Raw genomic sequence first — 24,277 nt, 5'->3', positions numbered from 1 at the left:
TGCAACACCTCAGAGCTAACGGAGGGAGCATCCCATGACGACCGCAGTTCGACCCCCTTTTTGCTGAATCGTGACAGTGGATGGATGGTAGGACCCAAGCGTCGCCTGTTATTCTGGGTACCACCGGCTTCTCGAAACGCATTCTATAATCCTGCAACTACATTAGTGATACCCAGAGGAAATCCTGAGCTTGATTTGAGCCGAATGGCACACGGACAACACTGGCACAAGTGCCGAGAGGAGTGAGTGTCTTCAAATCCCTTTCCGTTCCTCGCACTTACTCAAATCAACACTTGCAGACCTTAGTACCAACGATGATCGCAACAATGGATCCATATGGAGATTTCAGATACAAATGAGATGCGACCGAGTGTACAGTGGATCGTACTTCGTATTCTATTCTATGCTAGCCCGAGTTTAGAATTGTCCATGCGAACGATGTGGGCTGACTGTGGCACTCATGATGTTAATGCTGGTTTGTGAGCGCACGCAACGACGGACAAGGCATGTCGATTCCATCAGAGATGCGGTTGCGCGTGCGCCATGGATTGTGTGAAAGTGATGTATAGCATTGGTGCTTCCTCATAGCAGACTGAGAAGCTGAACAGAAGGACATCGCTGTTGTGGTCATCCGTAGCCGTTGAAGTTCCCGTTGCACCCAGTACATTCAAAGTAATCTAAAAACAGGGTGCGACGAAATATGTTAGTTCACTATGTACACAGTACGGTTACAATATGTAATCGCGATATCCACGACGAAGGCGGCGAGAACGGGAGCACCATAAAACGATGCGTGTAAGGATGGTGCGAGCTGTGAGGCGTGATTAAAATAGCTGGAGGGGAAAAGCACCGGGCAAGAGTAAGCGAATGGGGAATGAAATCGAGGTAATGCGCACGATAGATGACATTGAATTGAGAGTAATATTGGATGCAAGTGCACTAGGGTGTCACAACGGGCGTTCTCGTCAAGGAGCTCTTCGATAGTCGGTTTCTGGAGACTGAACAAAGAGTCTAAGGACTACAATCGAGTTCCATAGCTCTGCGTTGGACTTGTGATGATGTGTAACAGTGTGAATCTTTGCATTTGAGACTAGAAACAGACGGTGACTCACGAAGCTGTTGAGAGAGCTTTCATAATACAGTTACTACGCACGTCTGAGTCAAGACACGCAGGCCCGGAGTCCTTTGTCGCAAATCATACTTATTGGGTGGTGCATATTGACAATTTCCGTGGCCCACTTTATCCTTTCCAATGCGAACAACTCAAGTCTAGGACCCGTCGTGGCCGATACTTCTAATGTATGGTCAGTTGTCTTTTATTTCAAGATCGTAGACGACTCACCTTTTGATGAAAAGAAACAGGCATTATCTGTGCGAGATCCGCAAATTTCGATGACGGAACTGCGCTAACATTCATCAGCTGCTGGCAGCATCCACCCTGCAAGTGGAGTGGCCCATGCATTAGCGTGTGAACAGCGGATAGTCGTGCAAGATGTGTTCTCGCGTTTGACGTGGCTCTCCACATGAGCAGCAAACTCAAACCCTTCGAGCTATGCAGGGATGACTCCGAGATGTTGAGTGCTTTTGTTACCCAGTCGACGGCTGGTTGGGAACGCGAATGTTCAGTAAACAGTAGTTCCACACCAAATTGCTAATGATAGACCTTGGCTTGCCATCTGCTGCCATAAGCATTCATCGATATTCATCTGTTCGAAGGCACAACCACGCAAGAACAATTTCAAATAACAATTTCAAATAACAATATTCAGCACATAAAAGCCGGCTGTCTTCCTGACCTACTATCTCCTTCAGAATTATCTGATCCCATAGCACACGAGTCGCAAATAATGCGTTTCTCCTCTGCAATTGTCCTCGTCGCCATTGCTGCTTTAGCCGCATCACCAATCTCTGCCATACCCACTGACGCGGCTGTCAGTGGCACCAATATATGTCCCAATTTTTGCCACACAGATGAAGTGTGCATAGGCTGCGCTATTGGGAGATGCGTGAGTTCAGTAATTTTCCTGGATTTGATGACACGACTCACCTGCATGGCAGTTCGCGGGTTATTTCTGCATAGTGAGTCGTGTTTCTGCTTTCACATCGGGGCACTGACACGCGAGTTATTAGTGATTTGTAGAGTTGATCAACGCGCCGTCAGGAAAACACCCGTGGAGCTTGGCGTAATTTTCGTTCGATTGGGAAGTGTTAGATAAGATACATTAGTAAACCACCAATTTCTCCCCAGATATGATATGTCCCTGGACCTCCGAGTCCTTGAAGCCAAAATAATTTATTGGTTCCCGATTCAGATCCAAAATTTTGTACTATGATCGATTGCCGTCAGTTATCTAGAGGAACAGAATAAGCCACACTGCGCACTGCAGCAAGGTAGCATGGCGTCTGCGGACCCATTTTTGTCTCTGAAGCATGATGGTACTAAATTTTGAAAAGCAAGAGCGCAACAGTGGTCACCACGAAGCGAGCGAGTGTTTGGGTCCCATTGTTGATCTCTTTGACATTCATTCCAAAGACAGACTAAAGACATAGACATACGCAGTCAGAAAGTTTCTGTACAAAAGATCTCTATGCTTACTGCAATGAAACTTGCCGGTACGAAGACTATCGGAGGTATGATAGCCTTAGCATCCGCCTACTGTCGTCAGTATTAACAATCGCAAACGCAAGTTCGTTAGTCGACTTCTCAGCATCGTCCATCGCCCTTCCAGATGATCTATTTCGCTGAGTAGATTCTTGCACTCCATGTTCAACAGTGCATTTAAGTCTGTGCGCTCTTTGTCAGTAACTTCATGGAACTTCATGGTCGTCTCGATAAACGTCGGCGATACACCTCGAAGCCATGAGGGAGTGATTGGTAGTGCAAAAGACGCGTTTGAAGGACATGGAAATCATGAGTAAACGATATATTATCCATTTGCAGTACTTGTAGCTCCTGGTTGTGCTTGAGCAACATCGCTTCCACGCCGCACAAGAATTACATACCAGCTGGCTGATATGGCGGTACAGCAAATCAGAGGACTCATCCCATACCTATAGCACATGCCATAAATCGTGAGGAAGAGGAATGTCAGGTCCTTTGAATATTTTTGCCAATACACTGTCCCCCACGAGCTGCATGAGCGAGTGGAGGTGCTTAGCGGATGTTCGGCGCTATGTAGACTCAGGATGATAGTGTCTTCTTTGATGTCGAGGACTATGTGGATTGCGAAGAGGTCAATGAAGAGCATGCGGTGATCTAGGAGGGACGTTTGAGAGTGAAAGTATTGATGTAATCAATACACATACCACTTGTCAAGAAAGGAGCCTGGATATCGATCGGGGTACCTGCCGATGGTAAATTGGATGACTGGCGGATGATGGGCTACTCACTGGTCATGGAGTCCCATGTTTCAGGGTCAATCGGCGACGGGCAAGTGCATGGTGATCGCGATTTCTGCTGCGGTCGTAAAAATGGACAGGTAACAGTGAGTTGGTCTAAACCTTCCATTTTGGGTGTCCGAGATGGAAGGCTTAGACTAACGATCTCCTTCTCCGTGACGAGGCACTTCCTGATATCGTGCGGGTATAGCAAGTACAGACCTCCTTCATCTTAGCGCAGTAGGAGATCTTGAACGTGGCGGAGGCTCAGTGTTTCTTCGAGCGCGTGCCGCACGAATAGATAACAAACGCTGGCAGCAGTTTTCACGAACACGGCGACCCTCTTGATGATGCGCCCTCTGACAGTAACTTTTCGAGAGAGAGTGCAATCGAAGGTGTGCACTTTGGTCCTTCAGGAACTTTGAAAGCCTTTGGACAGTAAAATTGATCAACCTGCAGCCTGGCAGACGCGTCAGAAACTACATTGAGTCTGAAAACTGACCTATCGGACTTTCAATGCGTCAACAAATTTCAAAGGCCGTGACCGGTTTCATTCCCGCCTGCACTGGGATGACGCAAACTGCATCAGAAATTTCAACGATTTCCTTCTAGGGGAGGCACATGCGCTACCAAATTGAATTTTTTCGAGCGCCTGTAGACTCGGAGGTGATCGATTGATCGGCCATCTATCATCAGCAGTACTAGTCACGGTGGCACACTTAGAAGCGCCAAAACTTTAAAAGCTGCAGGAACGAGTTTACATCAAGGGAGGAAGAGAAAGTGCAAGCGGTAAGTGCCAAATGTTCACGTGACCATAATGGCTGGTTTTCAGATGTTCTTTCGATGCCACGAGGGTGCAAGCGCTTATTTGCTGACTAACGAAGTCTGACATGCGGCCTTTCCGATCTGACAGCGCCCAGTTCACGCCTCTGCAACATGGTGTTATGACATCACCGGTGCTACGATTGAGAAGGGGGTATGAAACTTCTACTAGCGCCTATGGATGCATGTTGAATTGTGACAGGGAAGGAGATAAGCAAGTAAATTCTTTCTTCCCAGCAACTTACCAGCTCCTTTTTCCTGATGTCCAGACGATGCACGATGTCCGCCTCCGACTTCTCCGAGTCCTACTAGCAACTCGTGTCAAGCATCCGGTCTCCGTCTCCCGGTGTGTACTGGCGTCTCATCGAAGTCCAAGTTGTGCAGGCATTCTGACCTGTCGAGTGACTCAAACTGGACGTCATCCAAAATAGACGCAACTCATCATCATTGTCGAACGAATTGCTTAAAATAAGTGAGTGGCACCTACCAGAACTAGCCTCATTCCCACAAAGATCGGCTTGATATTGTTGACTGAATTTTCCGCTAACCCTTTGAATCCTGTGCTGCCTTAAACAAGTTATATGTGTAGGTCCCGCAAGGTGGAACATGTCAAGTGGTTCGGGCGCATTCTCTGGGATTCCGCGGTGTATCTTGGCGAGGGAGTTTCGTGTTTGCCTTATCCTCTGTGGTACAGAGAACGAGAACCAGACGAACGACAGGTAGTCCATCGCAAAGCAAGGGAACTCACGCAACAACATAGCCTCGTCAATCCATGTCATATGCCATAGGTAGCAGAAGGACCACACTCGACAACCAAGTTCGTGCAAAGATCGACAAAACCCTAGTGCGGTTGAGCACAAGCATTGATGTCAATGCAAAGGGAGGATTTTTGAATGGTTATTCTTCATCTTGGACTACGGCGGGCGTCCAGAAAAGACAATCATTGGTATGAAAATTTGTCTACTGCTAGTTATTGAATGCAAACTGACCCGAAGCTCATTTCCTAACGAAAGCGTGTCACTTGAAACGATGAGGGATGTGAAGGATTGTCTTCCCTGACAGGTTCTGGAAGGCACCCCACTACCAAGCAGAAACAGCAAAGTAAGCGAATTAGCCGGATTGACAGCAAATGACAGACCACAATCTGAAAGCCGTACGCGACGGTCAGCATCAATTGACACGTTAGACTGTCATTTCCCGACATTCATACTCGAGGAACTGAAGCGCAGATACTGTACCCCGGTTAGATCCCCGTGGATGACGGATGTAGTGTGCACATTATTCCAAGTGAGAATTGAAGGGTGCAGTAGCAAAAAAGAACTCGCAATAACAAAGACCGCCGGCAACCGGCAATGTCCCGAGGATGCGGCGACATAGCTTTGACCACATTACCCCCCTCTCTGCCTGAAGAAAGTTCCCTTACCAGACCCAATCTTCCACGTCAGATTTGCTGATGTAGATGACATTGCTATGTTCCTACTAACATGACACGAGGTATGTAGATCAGAAAATGCGGGGAATTGGTGCCGCATTGCAGCTAATCTATCTTGCTAATCAGGTGCCTGAGGCAATCCACACGATCTGGGAATCTTCGAATGACATTGGTTTTCAAAATCTGGATGAGGATGTGCGTACTCCATTTCTATGCCCTCATGTCCCAGCGGATTTCAGGTGGGTCTATTTCGTTCTTAATGAACAGAAACATAGATGAGAATATTGCGGAGATGACTACGATAGATGTCAATTAATTCCTGGGCATTTGACGTCGCTTGCCAATGCACAGCAGGGCGCATCATGTTTGATGCGATGGCCTATCTTCTAAACACCCTACCTATGAGCATAAAGGTCAGGTTCTTCTACTGCAACTGCAAGTTAGATTGAGTGTAACAGTGATATCCCCTAGGCGGACCAAATAGAAGGGAGAGACAACGAAGATCCTCTTGATAACCGGCGGAGTCAGGAAGATGTGGCGACAATGGCCTTGTCCGTGACACCCTTACGGGCCTTACCCCCTCAGGAAAGCCCGCTTACCCGACGCAGTCTTCCACGTCAGGTTCGCTCCCAAGACAAGATGCCAACGTGCCATGTTCCTGCCAAGGTGACACAACGAACATCCGAAAAGGCGCACAATTATTGGCGACTCCAAAAGGGGGGACATATTGGATCTGCCTCCAAACCCCATTTCTCTTCTGCTGGCCTGAAATCCGTCCCTTGGTTCCAATAATGAATACTGGCGGAAAACAGCACACTCATGGTCTCGCCTGCAACAGCAACTCTGTTTCTCCCCTCATAAGCTACGACATGCCAGGAATTACTAACACAGACCTTAGTATTTCGACTTTCAAGATGTAAAATACATTTCAAAACATCATTGGATGCGCCGGGGGCCACTACAGCCTGATCTATCTTGCCGATCAGGTGCGACAGATCCTCAAGCCATTCATTAAACCTGGGAATTGTCAAACGGCTTCAGTCCATTCAGAATACACGTGTAAGAACTTCGTGCGTACTGCGTACTCCATACCCTGAGGTCCCAGCGGAATTCAGGTACAGTTCTTGATGAGCAGAAGAAACGCATATGAGAATATCACGGAGATGGCCATGATAAATGACATTTGATCCTGAATCGTGCTACTGTGCGTATTTGCTATGATCCTCGTGTCACACAGCAGCGCGGTTGAGGGGAGATTGGCTGTCTTCTATCTAGATGCCTTACCTATAAGCGTTATTCTTATGCGAATACAGTAGATTGCAGATCGACAGAATTTTCCCTAGCAGACCAAATCGAAGGACAGCAGTCGTTCCTTGGACCTTCGCAGTGGCGCAGAGAAACGCCCACGCCAGGACCTGTTAGAGCGTGTTAGCTGCACACGAACAGCCACCTTGAGTGGATTCAAGCTTGAATGCGAACGCCTATTAAAATCGTAGTAAAGAGATACGACGTACAAGTAAAAGTAGAGAGTGGAGCAAGTTGCACGAGCACGACTGTTCGACTCGTTGAGCGTGCCAACGTTGCCCTGCGAGCCGCTGTGCTAGGGTTATTGTACCAAGTATAGGTGATAGGAATCATAGCACGAATACCAAATGGCTATAATAGCCGGGGAGGTCCGTGTCGTTGGTTTGCACATATGAATTTGTTCGAGTTAGGTATGATATGAATCTGATATACATGGATCCGTCCCGACTCCCCTTCCTCCTTCACCCTCTTTTTTCTACCTATCTACCCCTTCTTCCATCCTCTCTTCCTCTTCTCCCCATTCCTCATGTACGTCCGGTCGCTCTCCTTCCATCACCCTATCCTCAAAATCCTCTTCTTGCTCTGATATGGCGACCTTCCCCGACTCCTGGATGAAATTGGCTAGCGCTTCTATCCTGGACCTCCTTCAAGTCAATTCGATTCCCAATTCAGATCCAAATTTCGTACTATGTATGACTGGTTGCCGCGTCGTGTCTTTGTCTGATCTCCACTACATCCTGGATATCTAAAAATTTAACGACATGTACCAGTGATCCACATTCTCCAACATCATTGGCGAGCAGAACGATGCTGCACACTCACATCTCTCAAAACAAGAAAAAGGCCAGGTGTACCTGCCGTCGGCCGCGATGATCGGGCACCCTTTAGTCCGACACTGCTCTCATCGTCCAAGATGATCGGTATCATGATTATGGGCGCTTGTCATGTAAGCTCTAGCGAGCGTGGCGCACTCTTTCCGAACAGTTCGGACACATGTTCAAACCTGGGGAAAATGTTGGAATGTAATCGGCTTCTCGCCGGCGCCCACAGCCCGTCTCTCAATCTCTTATCTCACATCCTTTCCAGGCCATTCTACTCTTTGCCTACCTAGTCCTCGATTATCATGGCCAAGTACTATGACGAGATCCCGTTGAAACTCATCGAATGGATCTTGAAGCAGCAGATGTTTTGGGTGGCTACGGCTGCGCTACAGGGGGATGGGCATGTTAATGTCTCTCCTAAGGGCACTGCGAATTGTTTCCACGTCGAGAGTCCCTACCAGAGTTTGGTATGAGGACCTTACTGGCAGTGGTATGCTGCGTTTACATTCTGCAGGGTTTTACCCTAAGACTTCGCGTTCTGATCCATGTGGTTTGTAGGTATCGAGACGATTGCGCACATGCGCCAGCCCGGAACGGTCGTATCACGATTCTCTTCAACGCGTTTCGAAGGACCTCCAAGAATCCTCCGCTTGTGGGGAAAAGGTAAGCATGTTCTTTCCATTCATCCTGCATCCTACCCACCTCAAATTCCTGCATTCTTTCTCATTTTCACGACCCAAATTCCGTTCTCACTAACCTATCACAGGCACCGTATACGAATTCGGCACGCCAGAATACAATGACTTCATCCCGCCGTCCAACCGCAAAGCCGGCTCGCGTGCTATCATCGTCATCGATGTACACAAAGTCGGAACGGTACGTTCCTGTAATTCTTCTGCGCAATACCCAATCAAATTAAACTTCCCTTCTTCTCAAAATTTTAGTCCTGCGGCTTCGGTGTTCCATTGTACAAATACGAGACCCAGCGCACGATTCTCGAGCGTTGGTGCGACACCATGGAAAACTTTGATCGTGATGGCGAGCCTCAGCAAGCCCCTCCCCCATATGACTCCCAGGCGCTCGTCAAAGACCCGCGTGGGATCAAAGCGTGGTGGACTGCCGAGAATCTCGAGAGTTTTGACGGTTCTCCCAGCCTTACAACACGCACACGACACCAGCGTCCCGCCCATTAACACATTCGACAAAAAGGCGCCCCATCCTAGTCTTGGTCAGATTAGGGCTGCCGCCCGAAAAAAGGCTGGGGAGAGTAATGTTCACTCTAAGTCGAGTTCGAGGGAGACAATAAGACTAATGATGGCTTTTGGAATGGGGGTCGTGGTGACGGCGGGCTACATGAAGTTCGTTACTTCACTTGTTCCGGTGTCTTGGAAAGCGTGACCCCGAAATGGTTTCACATGTGGAGTGGTTTCCTAAAATAGTTAGGTACGAATAAAGGTTTATGTACGTCCTCAAACTTGTTTTAGTGCGAGTGTTCGCTTCGGGCAATGACGAGAGAAATCAAGAACTCTAGAAGCACTTTGCGAACTTGATTACACAAAAGCAAGCAAAAAAAAACATGGGTAATAGATTTCTCTGGGATGGCGAGCGAGTATGGAACATGAACAAAAGATAAGTTACTTCCCTCTCAACGAGTTGGGTTACTTCATCAAGAAATGCATATCAATGAAGAGTATAAATTTATGACTCGAGAAACAGACTTACCTCAACTGCTCGGAGGTCCGGGTAGTGACAGGCATCATTATCATCAATGATCATCGATGTCATCGATCACCGGTGTCACCGACAGCGGGCTCTAGATCTTATCCTACGCCGACCTGAGAAAACAACAAATATCTATCAGCACCGCATCAATGTTGTTAAGTAACGCTGAACATAGGCACGAAGGCAATGACTTCATGAACATGCAACTAGCTACTCACCCAATGATATTAGAAACTCCAAATACACCGGTGCCCGGACACTCGTCAGACCGTATCGATCATCCACGCACCTGGGAATAATGTATACGGGACCTGATCCCAAGATCTGGCGCCTGCGTCAGAATTGAAGCAAGGCACACAAGGTCAGCGGTTGGTGAGAACGGCAGACACCCATACATTTGCTACGTGTCTGAAATATTAATATATGCAGAGTTTCTCCTAGTTTTCCCCGTGCTTGAGAATACTTTGCAAGCAATGACTCAGATTGCCGGCTCAAGGGAAGAGCGGCGAGCCCAGGTGAATGTGACACTACACCATCTAAATCCTAAGCGAGGCATCATGCATCGTGCATCAGTATTCAGTTCCCGGGAACGTTCTACTTATATCGCGGTATGTACCTGGGTCCTGAGTTCCTGCAGGCTTGAATTTATGCCACAGGTTTGACTCGCCGAGGTCTGGATCAAAGGGGCCATATTTACGATACGAGGACGGCGGCGATTATGCAAAGTATGGATATTAACATGAAAAGAAGCAACATGGAATATTTACAAAGAGCACGTAAAGTTGCGGATGAATTCGGGCATGCACGCGTGCGTGCGTTTGCGGTGGCAGTGCATGTTCGTCCTGCCAGCTTGGAGTTCTAGTCGTCGGCCACTGCGTAGCAGTCTGCCAGTCCGCTGCAAGAAATTTTAGGCGCTCGTTAATAACCGGTAACCCATAACCCCCACCACGGGGACCACGTTGCGATAGTGGCGTGAAAAAACGCAGCTTGTAAGGAACGGGTGTCGAAAGCAGCAACCGGTAGCAACCAGGCAACTTCATGCGTGAGATTTGAATCTATTAGAATTAGGCGGAATGAACATGGAAGAGTTTCGAAGTCACGATTCTATGGTGGGTTGGGACCTGTTGGGCAAGGGCAAGGGAACAATAAGTTCAAATTCGCGATATGGTCAATTAACCAGGTACAGAGAATGTTCCTGCCGCGGCAGAATTAGAGATCCAGCGGCTCGTTCAAAGCTCGTCAATGGCCCAAAACCTATGCATCAGTTCAGCAATACTCCATTTAACTCCAACTATGAGACCTGTGAACGCCTGCCACGAGGAAGAATTTGCATTGCAAGCTATGTGGCGCGATATGTATGATCCTGGGACCGGGACCTTACGTGTAATACACGACCAAGTTTGATAGCAGTGTCAGGCACGGAGCTACTCATGGCATGTGAACTTTCAGGCTTCGTTCCTCCCGAAATCCTTTTAAACCGCTTAGACAAACGATGATGTGTTACAGAATAGCGTTTATATCCGCCCCCACACCTTAAAGCTCTCATGAAGCTCTCAGCACTCTTTTTTGTCGTGGCCTCTGCATGTGCCGTGTTAGCTGCCCCCACAGTAAGTCATACGATCAACAAATTTATCATTTCGTGCTAATCTTTTCTCGGTATAGTGGTGGGTAGTAGTTTGGAAGCGAGGAGCCCATGGAAGAGGCTCGTGAGGTATGTGATCTACAGCCGTCGCCGTCTGTGTCCGTTCATTTATCCCATCGACCCAAAGCCCGCTCCTCCAGACTGGAAGCGGATTGCCCAGGGGACATCTCCTGACTGGTAATCCCTCAATACCACAGTGATGAACGCGTCGGACCTTCTACACATCTATCTAATTCATCACTCGTCGTTTGTTTTTCTCGTATGCGATTCGTGAGTTCAACCATTGTCTTATTCGCGTCCCACTCACTTATCACTCACCTTGCCGTAATTTTTTTTAGTCTTGCACAGACTCATCTTAGAGTCTCTGTCTCTCTTTGCAATACTATTAATCGATCTGGGCATTTGCGTCATCTATAGAAAAGGGCGGGCTAATTGTGCGAGTAATCCGTGTACTGTTAGGCAGTGGGTCACAGGAACAGACGCTCTTGTGCTGCGGTTGTACAAGCCTACGAGGAGTCCTATTGAGCTGGTGAAACGGCGGTCTTTAGATAGCTTGTAACCTTCCCAGATATTGCATCAAAATTGATGCCGATTCCCAGGCACTCCCAGGCACTCCTAGGCACTCCTTTACCAGTTTAAATTTGCATGAGACTGATCACCGGCACCGGTCAGCCTATCAATTCAACTTCAACCACTTATGACGCGCAGCATCCTGTCATGTGGCAACTTGGGCTCATGGAGTATCGCCCGTGACTCGGATCTCCGATATCGTTGGAGTGCAAAATTAATCGGCGGTGCGAGGAGAATGCAAAATACAGTTAGACCTGCGACAAAGAGCTACGCCCCCTGGCAAGCCGCAAGACATGCATAGAACATGCACAGCTGCCACAAAACCAGTGACCGCGGCCCGTTGCCTCCTGTAGGAGCAACAAAGAGCTGCGCCCCCTGGCAAGACATGCGTAGAACATGCACAGCTGCCATAAAACCAATGATAGCTGTTATAGCTGACATCACATGTCAATCAATTGCCCAAGGCGCTGATTGCGGTACACGACAAAAATACGCGGTGGCTTGCCCCTGTACACATGCATATGTATCATGTGACAACATAAATATAGACAATGAATATTTACGTATCTTACGCTCTCTGCCGCCGTGCTGCTATCTGTTATCTTTGTCTCAATGCAGTCATGGACCAAACACTTACTCTGCTCATTTAAGCGCTGCGTTGGGCGCCGAGCCCGGGACCCTCGAGCGCTGGGACCACACGGACGGTAGCAAGAAAAAAAGGAACACCGTGCAATCGTTACTGTAACAAAACGCAATATCAGCGGTCACAAGTGCATCAAAAGTGAAACAGACCGAGATTATCGAGATACATTGCGATGGTGAGCATGTGTGCGTCCCTATGGCTATAAATGCAGTATAAAAATGGACTTACAGGGCGTGATAATGCAGGATACCGCTCGACACGTCACAGATCCCCAGCACATAGAGACGGTTCGTCACGAGTCCATGACTCTGGAAGTGAGTCCACACCCCCGTTTGCAGTTTTGCAATGCTCGTAACACCATTTAGCAAACCAACGCCCAGCGCTGTAGCGCTGGCTACGAAACATGATGCCATTATTGCACACAAATGATGAGTAAGTAAAGGCATTTGTTAATTTTGCGATCTATGTACACGTGTCATCATTCACTTCGTAACTTTTGCACGTGTATCATATACATCCACGGACCATAGGAGTCCAGGACAGTCGACATGACGAGGGACCAAAGGGGACCAATCATTCCACTTGATATCTTCGCTAGCCGAGGTTTCTGAGCTGTCACATCAGAGTTCCAGTCCTTCATTAAACATGTTGGTTCTTCTGATCATCGACTCGAATCACACAATATGGTTGGCATCCTACGTAAGCTTTGGACTCGTATCGTCAGCCCCACAGTCCAAATTCTCAAGAAGTTGATTGGCCCTGACTCACGCATCTGGTGTCCCTTCCTCTACATGCAGTAGGACCTTACGCGAAGAAGAGCCGTAATTTGTCTCATTTTTACGTCTCCTACCCCTCAATGTTTTCAACTTTGGCGGCATTCATTAGCACGAGACAGCGTGTATCTCAACATGCGTCCGCGCAGTGCTTCGTTGCCGCTTGTCAAGCAAATCCGGCCGGAGCAAAGGAACTTCGATGTGTGGCCGCTGAATTAGACATGTCTCTGAGCGGATGGTACCCCGTTCTGTCCTTTATATCCCTCACTGACGGCGACGCAATAGTCTAGGGGGCATTAGTCGAAATCCGTGGTTTCACCTTGCTTGCCGCAGAATGCTGAATCGGAAACAACCGTTCGAGTCTTCCTTTGCGATGCGCGACAGTCCGTTGGACCGTTCAGTATGAACATCTCGGCAAAATCCAGAGTTTGCTTCGGCCTATCACACTACACCGAGCACCGATGAGGCAATTCATCTTACTGCAGCGATGGGATTTTGCAGTATAATAAGGTTTGACGTGGTCTGTCGATAACGAAGTTGCTCGTCAGGTCCATCAGGAAAAGGGCCGGTAACTATATTGTACTACAAGCGATGAAAAATGAACTGTCAGGCTTATTGAGTGGCAGTTTATTTCAGGAGTGACATGCACAAGGGTGGCAGCAGGCACGAGGTGCAGTGGGAGGGCTCATACAAGACGGCACGAGAGCCTACGAGAGCAGGCCTTGATGATTCAATTAGTGAAAGAGAACACTCAATGCAAGTGAGAGGGCGGCAGAGGCAGGAGAGCGATGGCAGGCACGAGAAGGTAGCAGGAGGATGCAAGGAGCTATCCGCTGAGTGCAATCAGTGCAAAAAAACAGCAGAATAAATAAATAGATGTAGCTCACAAGTTGGTAGGCAGCGCTGCACAATCTGAGAAGCAGGTGGGAGGATAGGGGAAGCGGGAGGTGGGCGGCGCGAGCGCATTACATAATATTGCAACTCCGCTCGAACCCATCCGCCGAAGCCCTACATGGAATAGCCCAGAGTGGTCCGATCCCTGACTTTCACGTCAAGTCTGTACAGACCTAACACAGACTGCCCAATTCCCGGACTTTCTGATCAAAACAAAGCCTTCCTCTGGCGAGGGGAGGAGAAGACGCAATCCAAAGTGGATCCTACCGACTCTTGTAGACCATCATGTAGGCTGAGGAAAACACTCGACTACGGTTGGTTAAACGCCTGTGTTAGCGCCCTTGATGCTTCATTGGTCCTAGTACCACAAATCATTTCCTTATTCGAGTTCTTGGAGTTCACAATACACGTGTGGTAGGCGCCTGCTGAGCCTGCTCAGTGTTGCAGAATGCACCTACTCATCATTTGACAAGTTTGAGTTCACAACCATTATCGACCCAATTTGAACTCTACGCACAGCTCGCCGCATTATTTCCCTGAAGACTGGCCGTATTTCAGCGTTCGAATTTTTGCTTGCAAGTGAGGATTCACGCGATCCAGATCCCATTCGATTTTGTACTCATCGAGTCATTCGCAAGACACTAGAGAGCGCGGTGTGGGCGTTGTACCGTCACAGCCCATCTTTCGGACCTCATTTCACTGCTCGCGTTGGTACTTCCAGCTGCATCCTTCCGGACATTCCTCGTTTAACTTTTGTATTTCGCCATAGTAACATGGCAGACGATGTCGAGCTGTGGCGAGCGGCCTTACAGCAATGTTTCCATGACCATTCTCATCAATTACCCATCTTTCTCGAGCACCTTGCCATAAGCCTTGTACACAGATTCCAGCAACGGGGTGTCCTATCTGACCTTGATGAGGCCATCAATCTCCATCGAGCCGCACTGGCACGTCGTGCCGCAGGCCATCCTCATCGATCCAATTCTCTCAACGACCTTGCCAATGCCCTTCAACTCAGATTCCAGCAGCGGGGGGTCCTGGATGACTTGGATGAGGCCATTAAGCTCCATCGAGCTACACTGGCGCTTCGTCCACCTGGCCATCTTGATCGAGCCATGTCTCTAAGCAACCTTGCCAGCTGTCTTCATGACAGATGCGTGCGGTTGGATGTCTTGTCTGACCTGGATAAGGCCATTGAGCTCTACCAAGCTGCACTGGAGATCTGTCACCCTGGTCATCATATTCGACCCCAACTTCTGAATAACCTTGCGGACAGTCATCTACACCGATTCCAGCGGGGGTGTGTCCTGTTTGACCTCGACGAAGCCGTAAGGCTCAATCGAGCTGCGCTGGCGCTCTGTCCCCTTGGCCATCCTCATCGATTTGGCTCTCTCAATAGCCTTGCAAACAGCCTTGTCGTCAGATCTCCGGAGCGGCCTGTCCTGTCTGACATAGATGAAGTCGTCAATCTCCATCGAGCTGCACTGGCACTCTGTCCCGTTGGTCATCCTCATCGATTGATGTCCCTCAACAACCTCGGCGTTAGCCTTGGAAACAGATACAAGGATCAGGGTGTTCCGTCGGAGCTTGATGAGGTCATCGAGCTCCATCGAAATGCTATAGTGCTCTGTCCGCCTGACCATCCTTTTCGACCTGTTTTTCTCTACAACCTCGCAAACAGACTTAAAGATAAATTCCAGCAGTGGAATGTCCTGTCTGACCTGGATGAGGCCATTGACTATCATCGAGCTGCGCTGGCCCTCTGCCCTTTAGGCCATCTTGATCGATATGCTTCTCTCAACAACCTTGCCAGCAGCCTTCGAGTCAGATTCCAACACCGGAAGATCCTATTGGACGTAGATGAGGAAATCGAGCTCCGTCGAGGTGCTTTGATGGTCTGCCCCTCTGGCCATTTTCATCGATCCATGTCTCTTGAACACCTTGCCCTCGGCCTTCAATATAGATTCCAGTGGCAAGGTCAATCATCAGACTTGGATGAGGCCTTCAGCCTTTATTCACAACTCTCCCGACAATCTCTTCCGGTCTCTCGTTTCGATATCTGTGCTGCCAAGTCATGGATCACCTCCGCTGAGCAGGCGAAACATGGCTCTGCACTCGTTGCCTACCAGACCACGTTAAAATTCCTGGATCAGTATGTCACTGTTTTAGCGCCCTCTTCCAACCATTTCGATGTGGTCAAGGAGGTCACTTCATCCATTGCAATGGATGCTTTCTCGTGCTGTGTTCGCCATGGTGCTTTGACGAATGCTGTGGAACTAGTAGAGCAAGGCCGTGCAGTGTTGTGGACCCAGTTAGCGCGCTTACGCACGCCGCTGGATGATCTTTCCACATCAAGTGCCACCGGTGGTGCCTTAGTGGAAGAGTTCAAGAATCTCAGCTCGAGCCTTCGTGACGTATTTGATGCGTCTACTGAAGACCAGTTCCTACAAATCCGGCAACTGACCACGCAATGGAATGATGTTGTTTCCCGCATCCGTCAGCTGCCTGGTTTTTCCCGATTTCTCCTGCCTCCGCTGTTCTCTGACCTCCAGAAAGCGGCAGAACATGGTCCAGTAATTATTGTCAATGGAAGCAAATATAGCTGTGATGCCTTGATCATCACGCGGGACCAAGATCCTATCCTCATTCCACTTGATATCTCGCTAGCAGAGGTTTCCGAGTTGTCGTCAGAATTCCAATCCCTTACAAAGCGTGTTGGTTCTTCTGATCATCAACTCGAATCACACAAGATGGCCGGCGTCCTACGCAAACTTTGGGCTTGTATCGTTAGCCCCGTAGTTCAGGTTCTCAAGGAGTTGATTGAACCTGGCTCACGCATCTGGTGGTGTCCCACCGCTGAATTTACCCTGCTTCCCCTACATGCAGCGGGACCTTATGAAAAGAGGAGCCATAATTTGTCTCACTTTTACGTCTCCTCGTACACCTCAACTTTGTCCGCACTCATCCGTGCAAGACATCATGTTTCTCAAGATGCGTCCATTCAGCATTTCGTTGCCGTTGGCCAAGGACATCCGGACGGAGGAAAGGAACTTCGACATGTGGCCGCTGAGTTAGACATTGTCGTTGAGCGGGTGGCACCCGTCCTGTCTTTTACATCCCTCACCGACAGCGACGCAACAGTCCAGGGGGCATCCAATGCATTTAGTCGGGCACAGTGGCTTCACCTTGCCTGCCACGGAATGCCGAATCGGAAACAACCATTTGAATCTTCTTTCGCGATGCGTGACGGTCCTTTCACTATCATGGACATCATCCGATCTCGCATGCAGAATCCAGAGTTTGCTTTCTTATCAGCTTGTCACACTACTGTGGGAGATGAATTGAGTCCTGATGAGGCGATCCATCTTGCTGCAGCGATGCAATTCTCTGGATTTCGCAGTGTGATAGGTTCGATGTGGTCTGTTGATGACGAAGTTGCTCGTCAGGTCGTAACAGCGTTTTACGACAACCTGGTTGATGGTTCGGGGAGATTGGACTGCAGGCGCGCTGCTGTAGCGTTGCATAATGCTGTGAAGACGTTGCGGAAGAAGATTCCACTGGAACAGCAGATTGTATTTGTTCACATAGGTGTCTAGTTTGAAGACTCGTGGTATACCTTTATTTCCACCACATGATCTTATGACCTTGGAGCGGCGTCCATCGCAAGCTCAGATTATATTCCCGTACCCTGATCACCAGACATAAAGTTTGACGCTTGGGATCATTGCCCAGCTATTTTCGATTTACGTGTAGGAATGGTCCGGGGAGCTGTATAATCCGCTATCGGAACTTGATCGACACGTATTCGTACATTTATGAGTCACGCTATGACCACTGTCCCGTCTGCAAGTCAGTGGGGATCCCCTACTGCAACCAAGAGAGCACTCCTTGTACATGGTTTAAATTCGTCTTCGTATACGTTCCACCGTGTTGCATCGATACTTGCAGCCAAAGGTGGGTCTTGTTTGCTAGAGTTATGTTACAGTGCTTATCTGTATGATCATATCATAGGATACTTGGTCGTTGCTCCTAACCTTCTTGGACATGTTCTCAGGACGCCCGGAGTTGACTTTAAAGTCCAGACATTGGCAGACGACCTCTTACCCTACCTTCAGGCTGCTGAATATGATATAGTCATTGGCCACTCAATGGGTGGGGCAGTGGTATTATCACTTCTCAAGTACCTGCCGAAAACCAGGCCTACTTCAGTGGTTACCGTCGATTCATCTGTGGAGTTGACTGCAGAGCAGATGGTGGTTCGAAGAACCAAGGCTTCTAACGAAGCCCGAGTCAATCTTACGGTAGAAGATTATATGGCGTTGAATCCTCTATGGACGAGAGAGGATGCTATTTGGAGATCGCTGGAGACCCAGATCGTCAGAGCAACCAACCACGATGATCACATGAGTGTCAGTTTTTGCGAGTAGCATCCCGGAACCAGCGGTACTGATAGTTTGGATTGCTACAGGGCAACACGCCATGGTCGTTCTCACATTTGTTCGCCGACAGGCCTGCCGCTGCCTCATTGACGGTTTTGATCGCAGATCCACGATCTAATGCATATGGTGCTTCGAAGCTGGAGGTTGTTGCAAAATTCAAAGATGTTAGAACAGTGATCGTTCCAAATACCTCGCACTGGATACAGTATGAATTCCCGGAAGTGATTGTTGAAGAGGCGCTAAGGAATATCGAAGAGTAAGACGATAGGCAGTAAACTTGAAGACCTCGAATTTCAAGTTCCCGATATCATGTCATCAATTACCTTGATGTAGAAAGATACAAACATCAGCTTTAATCGAAGATTGCATCTTCATCCTATCCTAATGTTTCTGCATGCATGTAACAACTCCGAGCTGTCGGGCTATCATACCCATGGTACCGTGTTCCATGATCGCTCGCCATATTCTGAAAGGATCTTGTTCAAGTTGGTATAGCCTTCGTCATTGGCCAAGGGATTCTCCGTAGCAATATTCACCTCGTTCTCCAAAAACTTTCCCAGTTCGAGTCCCGTGAGCCCATCTTAAGTTGCCAGGCCTTGCCTCCGTCCCCCAAGCCGTCCCCCATGTACCTTTATAAAATCGTTCGAAATCGCCCACTTGCACGAGCACGATATGGCTAACAGAGCTCCTGCGACTTCGAAGCCGTACCTGCAACCGGACGCGGATGAGGCATAAGTATTATGTTCATATGATTTGCTGCCAGCTATGATGCGTAATACCAGTTAACGTATGTATTCAAAGCAATGATACGAATTTGAACTTCGTTGAATCTTTCTGATTGGTCGCCTTGTGCTCTTCGGAGGCAACAGCCTGACAAACATGAATAAAGGTTGAGATTATATATATATGTATCATCAAGTCCCGAAGTCTGTAATATCAGCTTGCAATTATGTTGCCACGAGCTGCACCGCTAGATGCTAGATACGAAGTGGTGAGATGGTCAAGAACATTTTGATCAACAAGGTAGGAGGACGCACGAAATTGATCATATGCCAATATGTACGAACACTATGCGCTGGTCCAAGGGCATGTCTTTGTCATCAGCCAACAACTGGACTGCTCGGTGGAGTGCTCGGGCAGCTCGTTTTGAATTCATTGTGCCATCCCCGCAAAAGTTTTTGTAGAATGCCTCCACTAAGCGCTGCACAGCACTATCATTGACCTCCCATAATGTCCCAACAACACTGTTCACCCCAGCAAATTGGAGAGCAGCCACCAGGTGTATCACTTCGTCAGGAGTGTGAAAGTCGCCGACTGCGGTCTCACAGGCGGAAAGGAATGCAAATGCATGTGAAGATAGATCCATTTGTGTAATATCGAGGAGTGAAAGCGGTTCGTCGCACATGAGAAAGGCTGACTTGAATGGTTCTGTATGATTCTGTGTCCTGTGACATGCAAAATGGAGCCAAGGATTATCTTGCAATGCGGACAACGCTCTTGATTTTGTAGCATCAATGCTTGTGATCTTCGTGAAGGAAACCATCGGGGGACGGGGTAAAAGGCTCTGCACCAATGTCAGCTCAGGCTCCACACAGTCCAAAATAGATGAAGCTCCTTTTGGGTGATTCTGACCAATGGCGGCAAACGACACGGGGAGAGATTGATCACGGCGTCTGCGAGCCTTGATGAGCGTGGTAAGCGATGGAGTGTAGGAAGAAATGTATAGTTGCGCAAGGGACTTTCCACCCCGCCTATACTCGCCAGCAGCGTGCAAAGGCATGAAGTTGAAGAGAGAGGTTGGGCACCACCATATTCGCGACCCTGGTTTTGCAAATTTGCCAGATTTTCAACCACAGGGTGCACGATCTCGACCCATAACTCTCTCAAAGCTTCTATCAGCTTTCCTTGTTTTTCCCGTGACAGAGGGTTGTTCACCGTCCGTTGGAAAGCGAACACCAATCGCTCGAGTTTTTCTACGTTGATAGCGAGTCCTACATTAACCGGAGGTTCCTTATGTGGGACGATGATTGCATGGCAATACGACTTGCTTGCAACAAGAACGATGATAGGCCCGTAGTCCTGATTGATGGGACAACAGATAGGCGATAGCAAGCGACTGATGAGCCACTGATTGATGAGGATCATGTTGCGTCAACAGAGACAATGCACAACGGAGATTTCTAGGGCATCATTGAGGTCTTCTCCATTGTGTTGGTGTTCGAAGCGGACCAACAGTACATTCCCAAGATTATTTGATGATGTGAACTGATCTGGGTGACCGACTGAGCGCAAACTCAGCGCTTCCCTGTGAAGTGCGATAGCCTCATCCAAGTCTTGCTCGTCACCTTGGTGTTCCGAGCGGACGGAGAGTGTATTCGCAAGGTTATTTAATGATGGGTACCTATTTGGATGACTGACCGAGCACAAGCTCAGTGCTTCCCTGTGAAGTGCGATAGCCTCCTCTAAGTCTTGACCGTTGTCCCGGTGCTTAAAACGGGTGAATAATTCATTCCCAAGGTTATTTAATGACGAGAATCGATGTGGGTGATTGACTGGGCACAAGGCTAGCGCTTCTCTGGAAAGCGCGATGGCCTTATCCAAGTCTTGATCATTGCCTCGGTGGTCAAAGCGGGTGGAGAGTTGACCCCCAAGGTGATCTAAAGACATGAACCGATCTGGGTGACCGACCAGATGAAAACTCAGCGCTTCCCTGTGTAGCGCGATAGCTTCATCCAAGTCTTGGACATTGCCTCGGTACTGGAAGCGGGAGGAGAGTATGGCTGCAAGATTATTTAATGACATGGACATATGTGGATTACCGGCTTGGTGCAACGACAATGGTTCCCTGCAAAGCGTGATAGCCTCATCCAAGTCTTGATCATTGCCTTGGTGGTTGAAGCGGGTGGCGACTCCACCCCCAAGGTTAAATAATGACAAGGAACGCTCCGGGCAACCCACTGCCATTGCAGCCAGTGTTTCCCTGAAAAACGCGATCGCCTTATCCAAGTCTTGGCCATTACCCCCGTTGCTTGAAGCGGTTTGCGAGTACAAGACCAAGGTTTGTCAATGGCACGTGCCAATCTGGGTGACCAACTGGGCTGTAAAGCCAGCGCTTCTGTATGAATTGTGAAAGCTTCATCCAAGTCTTGGTCACTACCTCGGTGGTCAAAGCGGGTGGAGAGTCCAGACCCAAGGTGATTCAATGACATGAACCGAAGTGGATGACCAACTGGGTGCGAAGCCAGTGCTTCCCTGCAGAGAGTGATAGCCTCATCTAAGTCTTCGTCATTGCCTCGGAGCTTGAAGCAGATGGAGAGGTGATCGCCAAGGTTACTTAATAACATGGACCGATCTGGGTGACCGACCGACCGTAAACTCAGCGCTTCCCTTTGAAGCCTGATAGCCTCATCCAAGTCTTGGTCATTGCCTCGGCACATGAAGCGGGTGGAGAGGTCGTTGCCAAGGTTGTGTAGTGATATGAACCGATATGGGAGACCGAGGGAGCGCAAACTCAGCGCTTCCCTGTGAAGCATGATAGCCTCATCCAAGTCTTGGTCATTGCCTCGGCGCTTGAAGCGGGTGGAGAGTTGAACCGCAAGGGTATTTAATGATGGGTACTGTGCTTGGTGACCGACCAGGCACAAAATCAGTGCTTCCCTGTAAAGCGTGATGACTTCATCCAAGTCTTGGTCCTTGCTTTGGTGCTTGAAGCGGCTGTAGAGTGGAATCCCCAGATTACATAGTGACTCGAACCGTTCTGGGTCACCGACCGGACAAAAACTCAGCACTTCCCTGAAAAGTGCGATAGCTTCATTCAAGTCTTGGTCATTGCCTCGGTGCTCGAAGTGGGTGAAGAGATTTTTGCCGAGGATATTTAATGATGAAGACCGATCTGGGTGACCGACTGAGTGCAAACTCAGCACTTCCATGTGGAGCATGATAGCTTCATCCAAGTCTTTGTCATTGCCTTGGTGCTTGAAGCGGGTGGAGAGACCACTTCCAAGGTTATTTAATGACACGGGCCGGTCCGGGTGACCTACCAGCTGCAAAGCCAGTGCTTCCCTGTAAAATGCGATGGCCTTTTCGAGGTCTTGGCTATTGCCTTGACGCTGGAAGCGAGTGAGCATTATGCAACCCAGGCTACCCACCAATAGCCTTCGCTGATCATGTGTCGCGCTGGAGTATTCCAGTGCATCATAATGAAGGGATACAACTTCATCTACGGCATGGGGATCATCTGTGCGCAAGCACCACTCTACTTGATTTACAAGTTCATCTGGCGATGGACCTGTCGGGAAAGCAAACAGCTTAGCAATGACGCGATAAAGCATTGTCAGAATGGCTTTGAAAAAAAAAAGTCGGAACATGCTGAAAATGTGTTTGAGGTCAAGAAACACTACATAGAGTCTGTAAAGTTCTGATGGATTATAAAGGAGACGAGCACAGCATATCGGGGGCCTTGGGCCACCCGTTGCCAGTGCATCAGCAAAACACTAAATTTAGCACAGCTACCGTGACAGCTTGCCTTACAGCAGTACTTGACACCTGTAGATTTGATATATTACTCCCTACAATTATAGCATCAGCAAATGATCAATCTTGTTAGAGAGAGATTTACGAGCGAGAACAGCACACGATTTTATTCTTGCGCAATAGGAGGTGAGCAATGAGTGCAGATTACATTCGGCATATTCCGTATCGTACTCATTCTATTTTAAAGTCAGATAGTCTGAATCTCCGCTACTCTTTGGTGCACGGATCATGTCACAGGTATGTGTACTGATTTTTCAGTCTTACCTGCTATAACAACACTCCCCCTCAATCAGGAGACATGCCTAGACCTTTTATAAGTCTTTCGTGGTCCGGTTTAGGTAGCAGTTTCATTAGTATGTCAGCTATCATCTCTTTTGTAGGGCAATATACTTCGTGAATTTTCCGCTCACGAATCTTTTGCCTTACATAGTGGCTCTTAACATCAAAATGTTTCAACCTTGCGTGGTATTGTGGATCTTGCGCTATCGCTAATGCTGCCATATTGTCACCGTATAAGGTAGTTGGAGCATTTTGAATAAAACTTAATTCCTGAAATAGATTTCGAAGCCAGATAGCTTCACGTGCTGCGTGTGCCATTGCTGTATACTCTGCTTCGGTTGAAGACAGTGAAACAGCATTCTGTTTCTTCGAACTCCAGGTAATTGCTCCATCTCCTAACTTAAAGACATATCCAGAGACTGATATTCTGTCTCTCGGATCATTGGCGTAGTCAGCATCAGACCATCCTTCAATTCGGACTTCCTTGCTATCAGTAGAGCCTTGATATTGGATCCCAATGCTTCGTGTACCAGATAGGTATCTTAATACTCTTTTTGCTGCTGTCCAATGTGCTAATCCCAGATTCGTAGTGAACGAGCTTAACCTTTGGATAGCATATGTGATATCTGGTCGCGTTGCTACTGCCAGATACATTAGAGATCCAATTAAGGATACATATCCATTGTTACAGTTGCCCTCTTGGTCAGTCTCTTCTTTTTCTAGCACGATTTTGGGATCTAATGGCATTCCTACGGTGTTAGACTTCTGGAGACTGTATTTTTGTAGGATTGACTCAATATATTTAGTCTGTGAGATTCGGATCGATTTATTCGGTCGATCTCTGTTTATCTCAATTCCTACTATTTTTCTCGGTTCTCCAAGGTCAGTGACATCTAGTATGCTCTTTAATTGAGTTTTGAGCTGATTCATTAAGTCTTTATTGCTCGCAAACAGCAGTAAATAATCGACCCAAACGGTGATGATTTCCGTTCCTTTTTCTGAGCGCCTAATATATACACATGGA

The 24,277-nt window shown here is 48.2% G+C and overlaps 3 protein-coding genes across 3 annotated transcripts; 2 read left to right on the top strand and 1 right to left on the bottom strand.

The window, feature by feature from the left end:
- Positions 1-8,060: 8,060 nt before the first annotated feature.
- Positions 8,061-8,951, top strand: DFJ58DRAFT_717613 (uncharacterized protein; the record flags this gene model as incomplete). Its single annotated transcript, XM_041384378.1, has 5 exons — positions 8,061-8,201; positions 8,233-8,248; positions 8,317-8,421; positions 8,525-8,634; positions 8,703-8,951. The coding sequence occupies 5 exons, from the start codon at positions 8,061-8,063 to the stop codon at positions 8,949-8,951; spliced, it is 621 nt and encodes a 206-aa protein (XP_041240716.1).
- A 5,824-nt stretch (positions 8,952-14,775) lies between these two features.
- Positions 14,776-18,701, top strand: DFJ58DRAFT_843995 (CHAT domain-containing protein; the record flags this gene model as incomplete). Its single annotated transcript, XM_041393034.1, has 5 exons — positions 14,776-17,574; positions 17,756-17,803; positions 17,857-17,956; positions 18,014-18,411; positions 18,471-18,701. 5 exons carry the CDS (start codon positions 14,776-14,778, stop codon positions 18,699-18,701), a joined length of 3,576 nt encoding a protein of 1,191 aa, XP_041240715.1.
- A 165-nt stretch (positions 18,702-18,866) lies between these two features.
- Positions 18,867-22,808, bottom strand: DFJ58DRAFT_843994 (CHAT domain-containing protein; the record flags this gene model as incomplete). The annotated part of the gene is made up of 8 exons (XM_041393033.1): positions 18,867-19,021; positions 19,071-19,149; positions 19,252-19,311; positions 19,505-20,122; positions 20,188-20,568; positions 20,671-21,469; positions 21,532-22,550; positions 22,590-22,808. 8 exons carry the CDS (start codon positions 22,806-22,808, stop codon positions 18,867-18,869), a joined length of 3,330 nt encoding a protein of 1,109 aa, XP_041240714.1.
- Between the last annotated feature and the right edge of the window lie 1,469 nt (positions 22,809-24,277).

Source organism: Suillus subalutaceus, assembly GCF_016647625.1.
Source record: "Suillus subalutaceus strain FC151 chromosome Unknown DFJ58scaffold_101, whole genome shotgun sequence".
NCBI classification, from domain to species: Eukaryota; Fungi; Basidiomycota; class Agaricomycetes; order Boletales; family Suillaceae; genus Suillus; species Suillus subalutaceus.
Note: the sequence above shows the minus strand (reverse complement) of the source record. Positions and strands in the feature narration are given on the sequence as shown.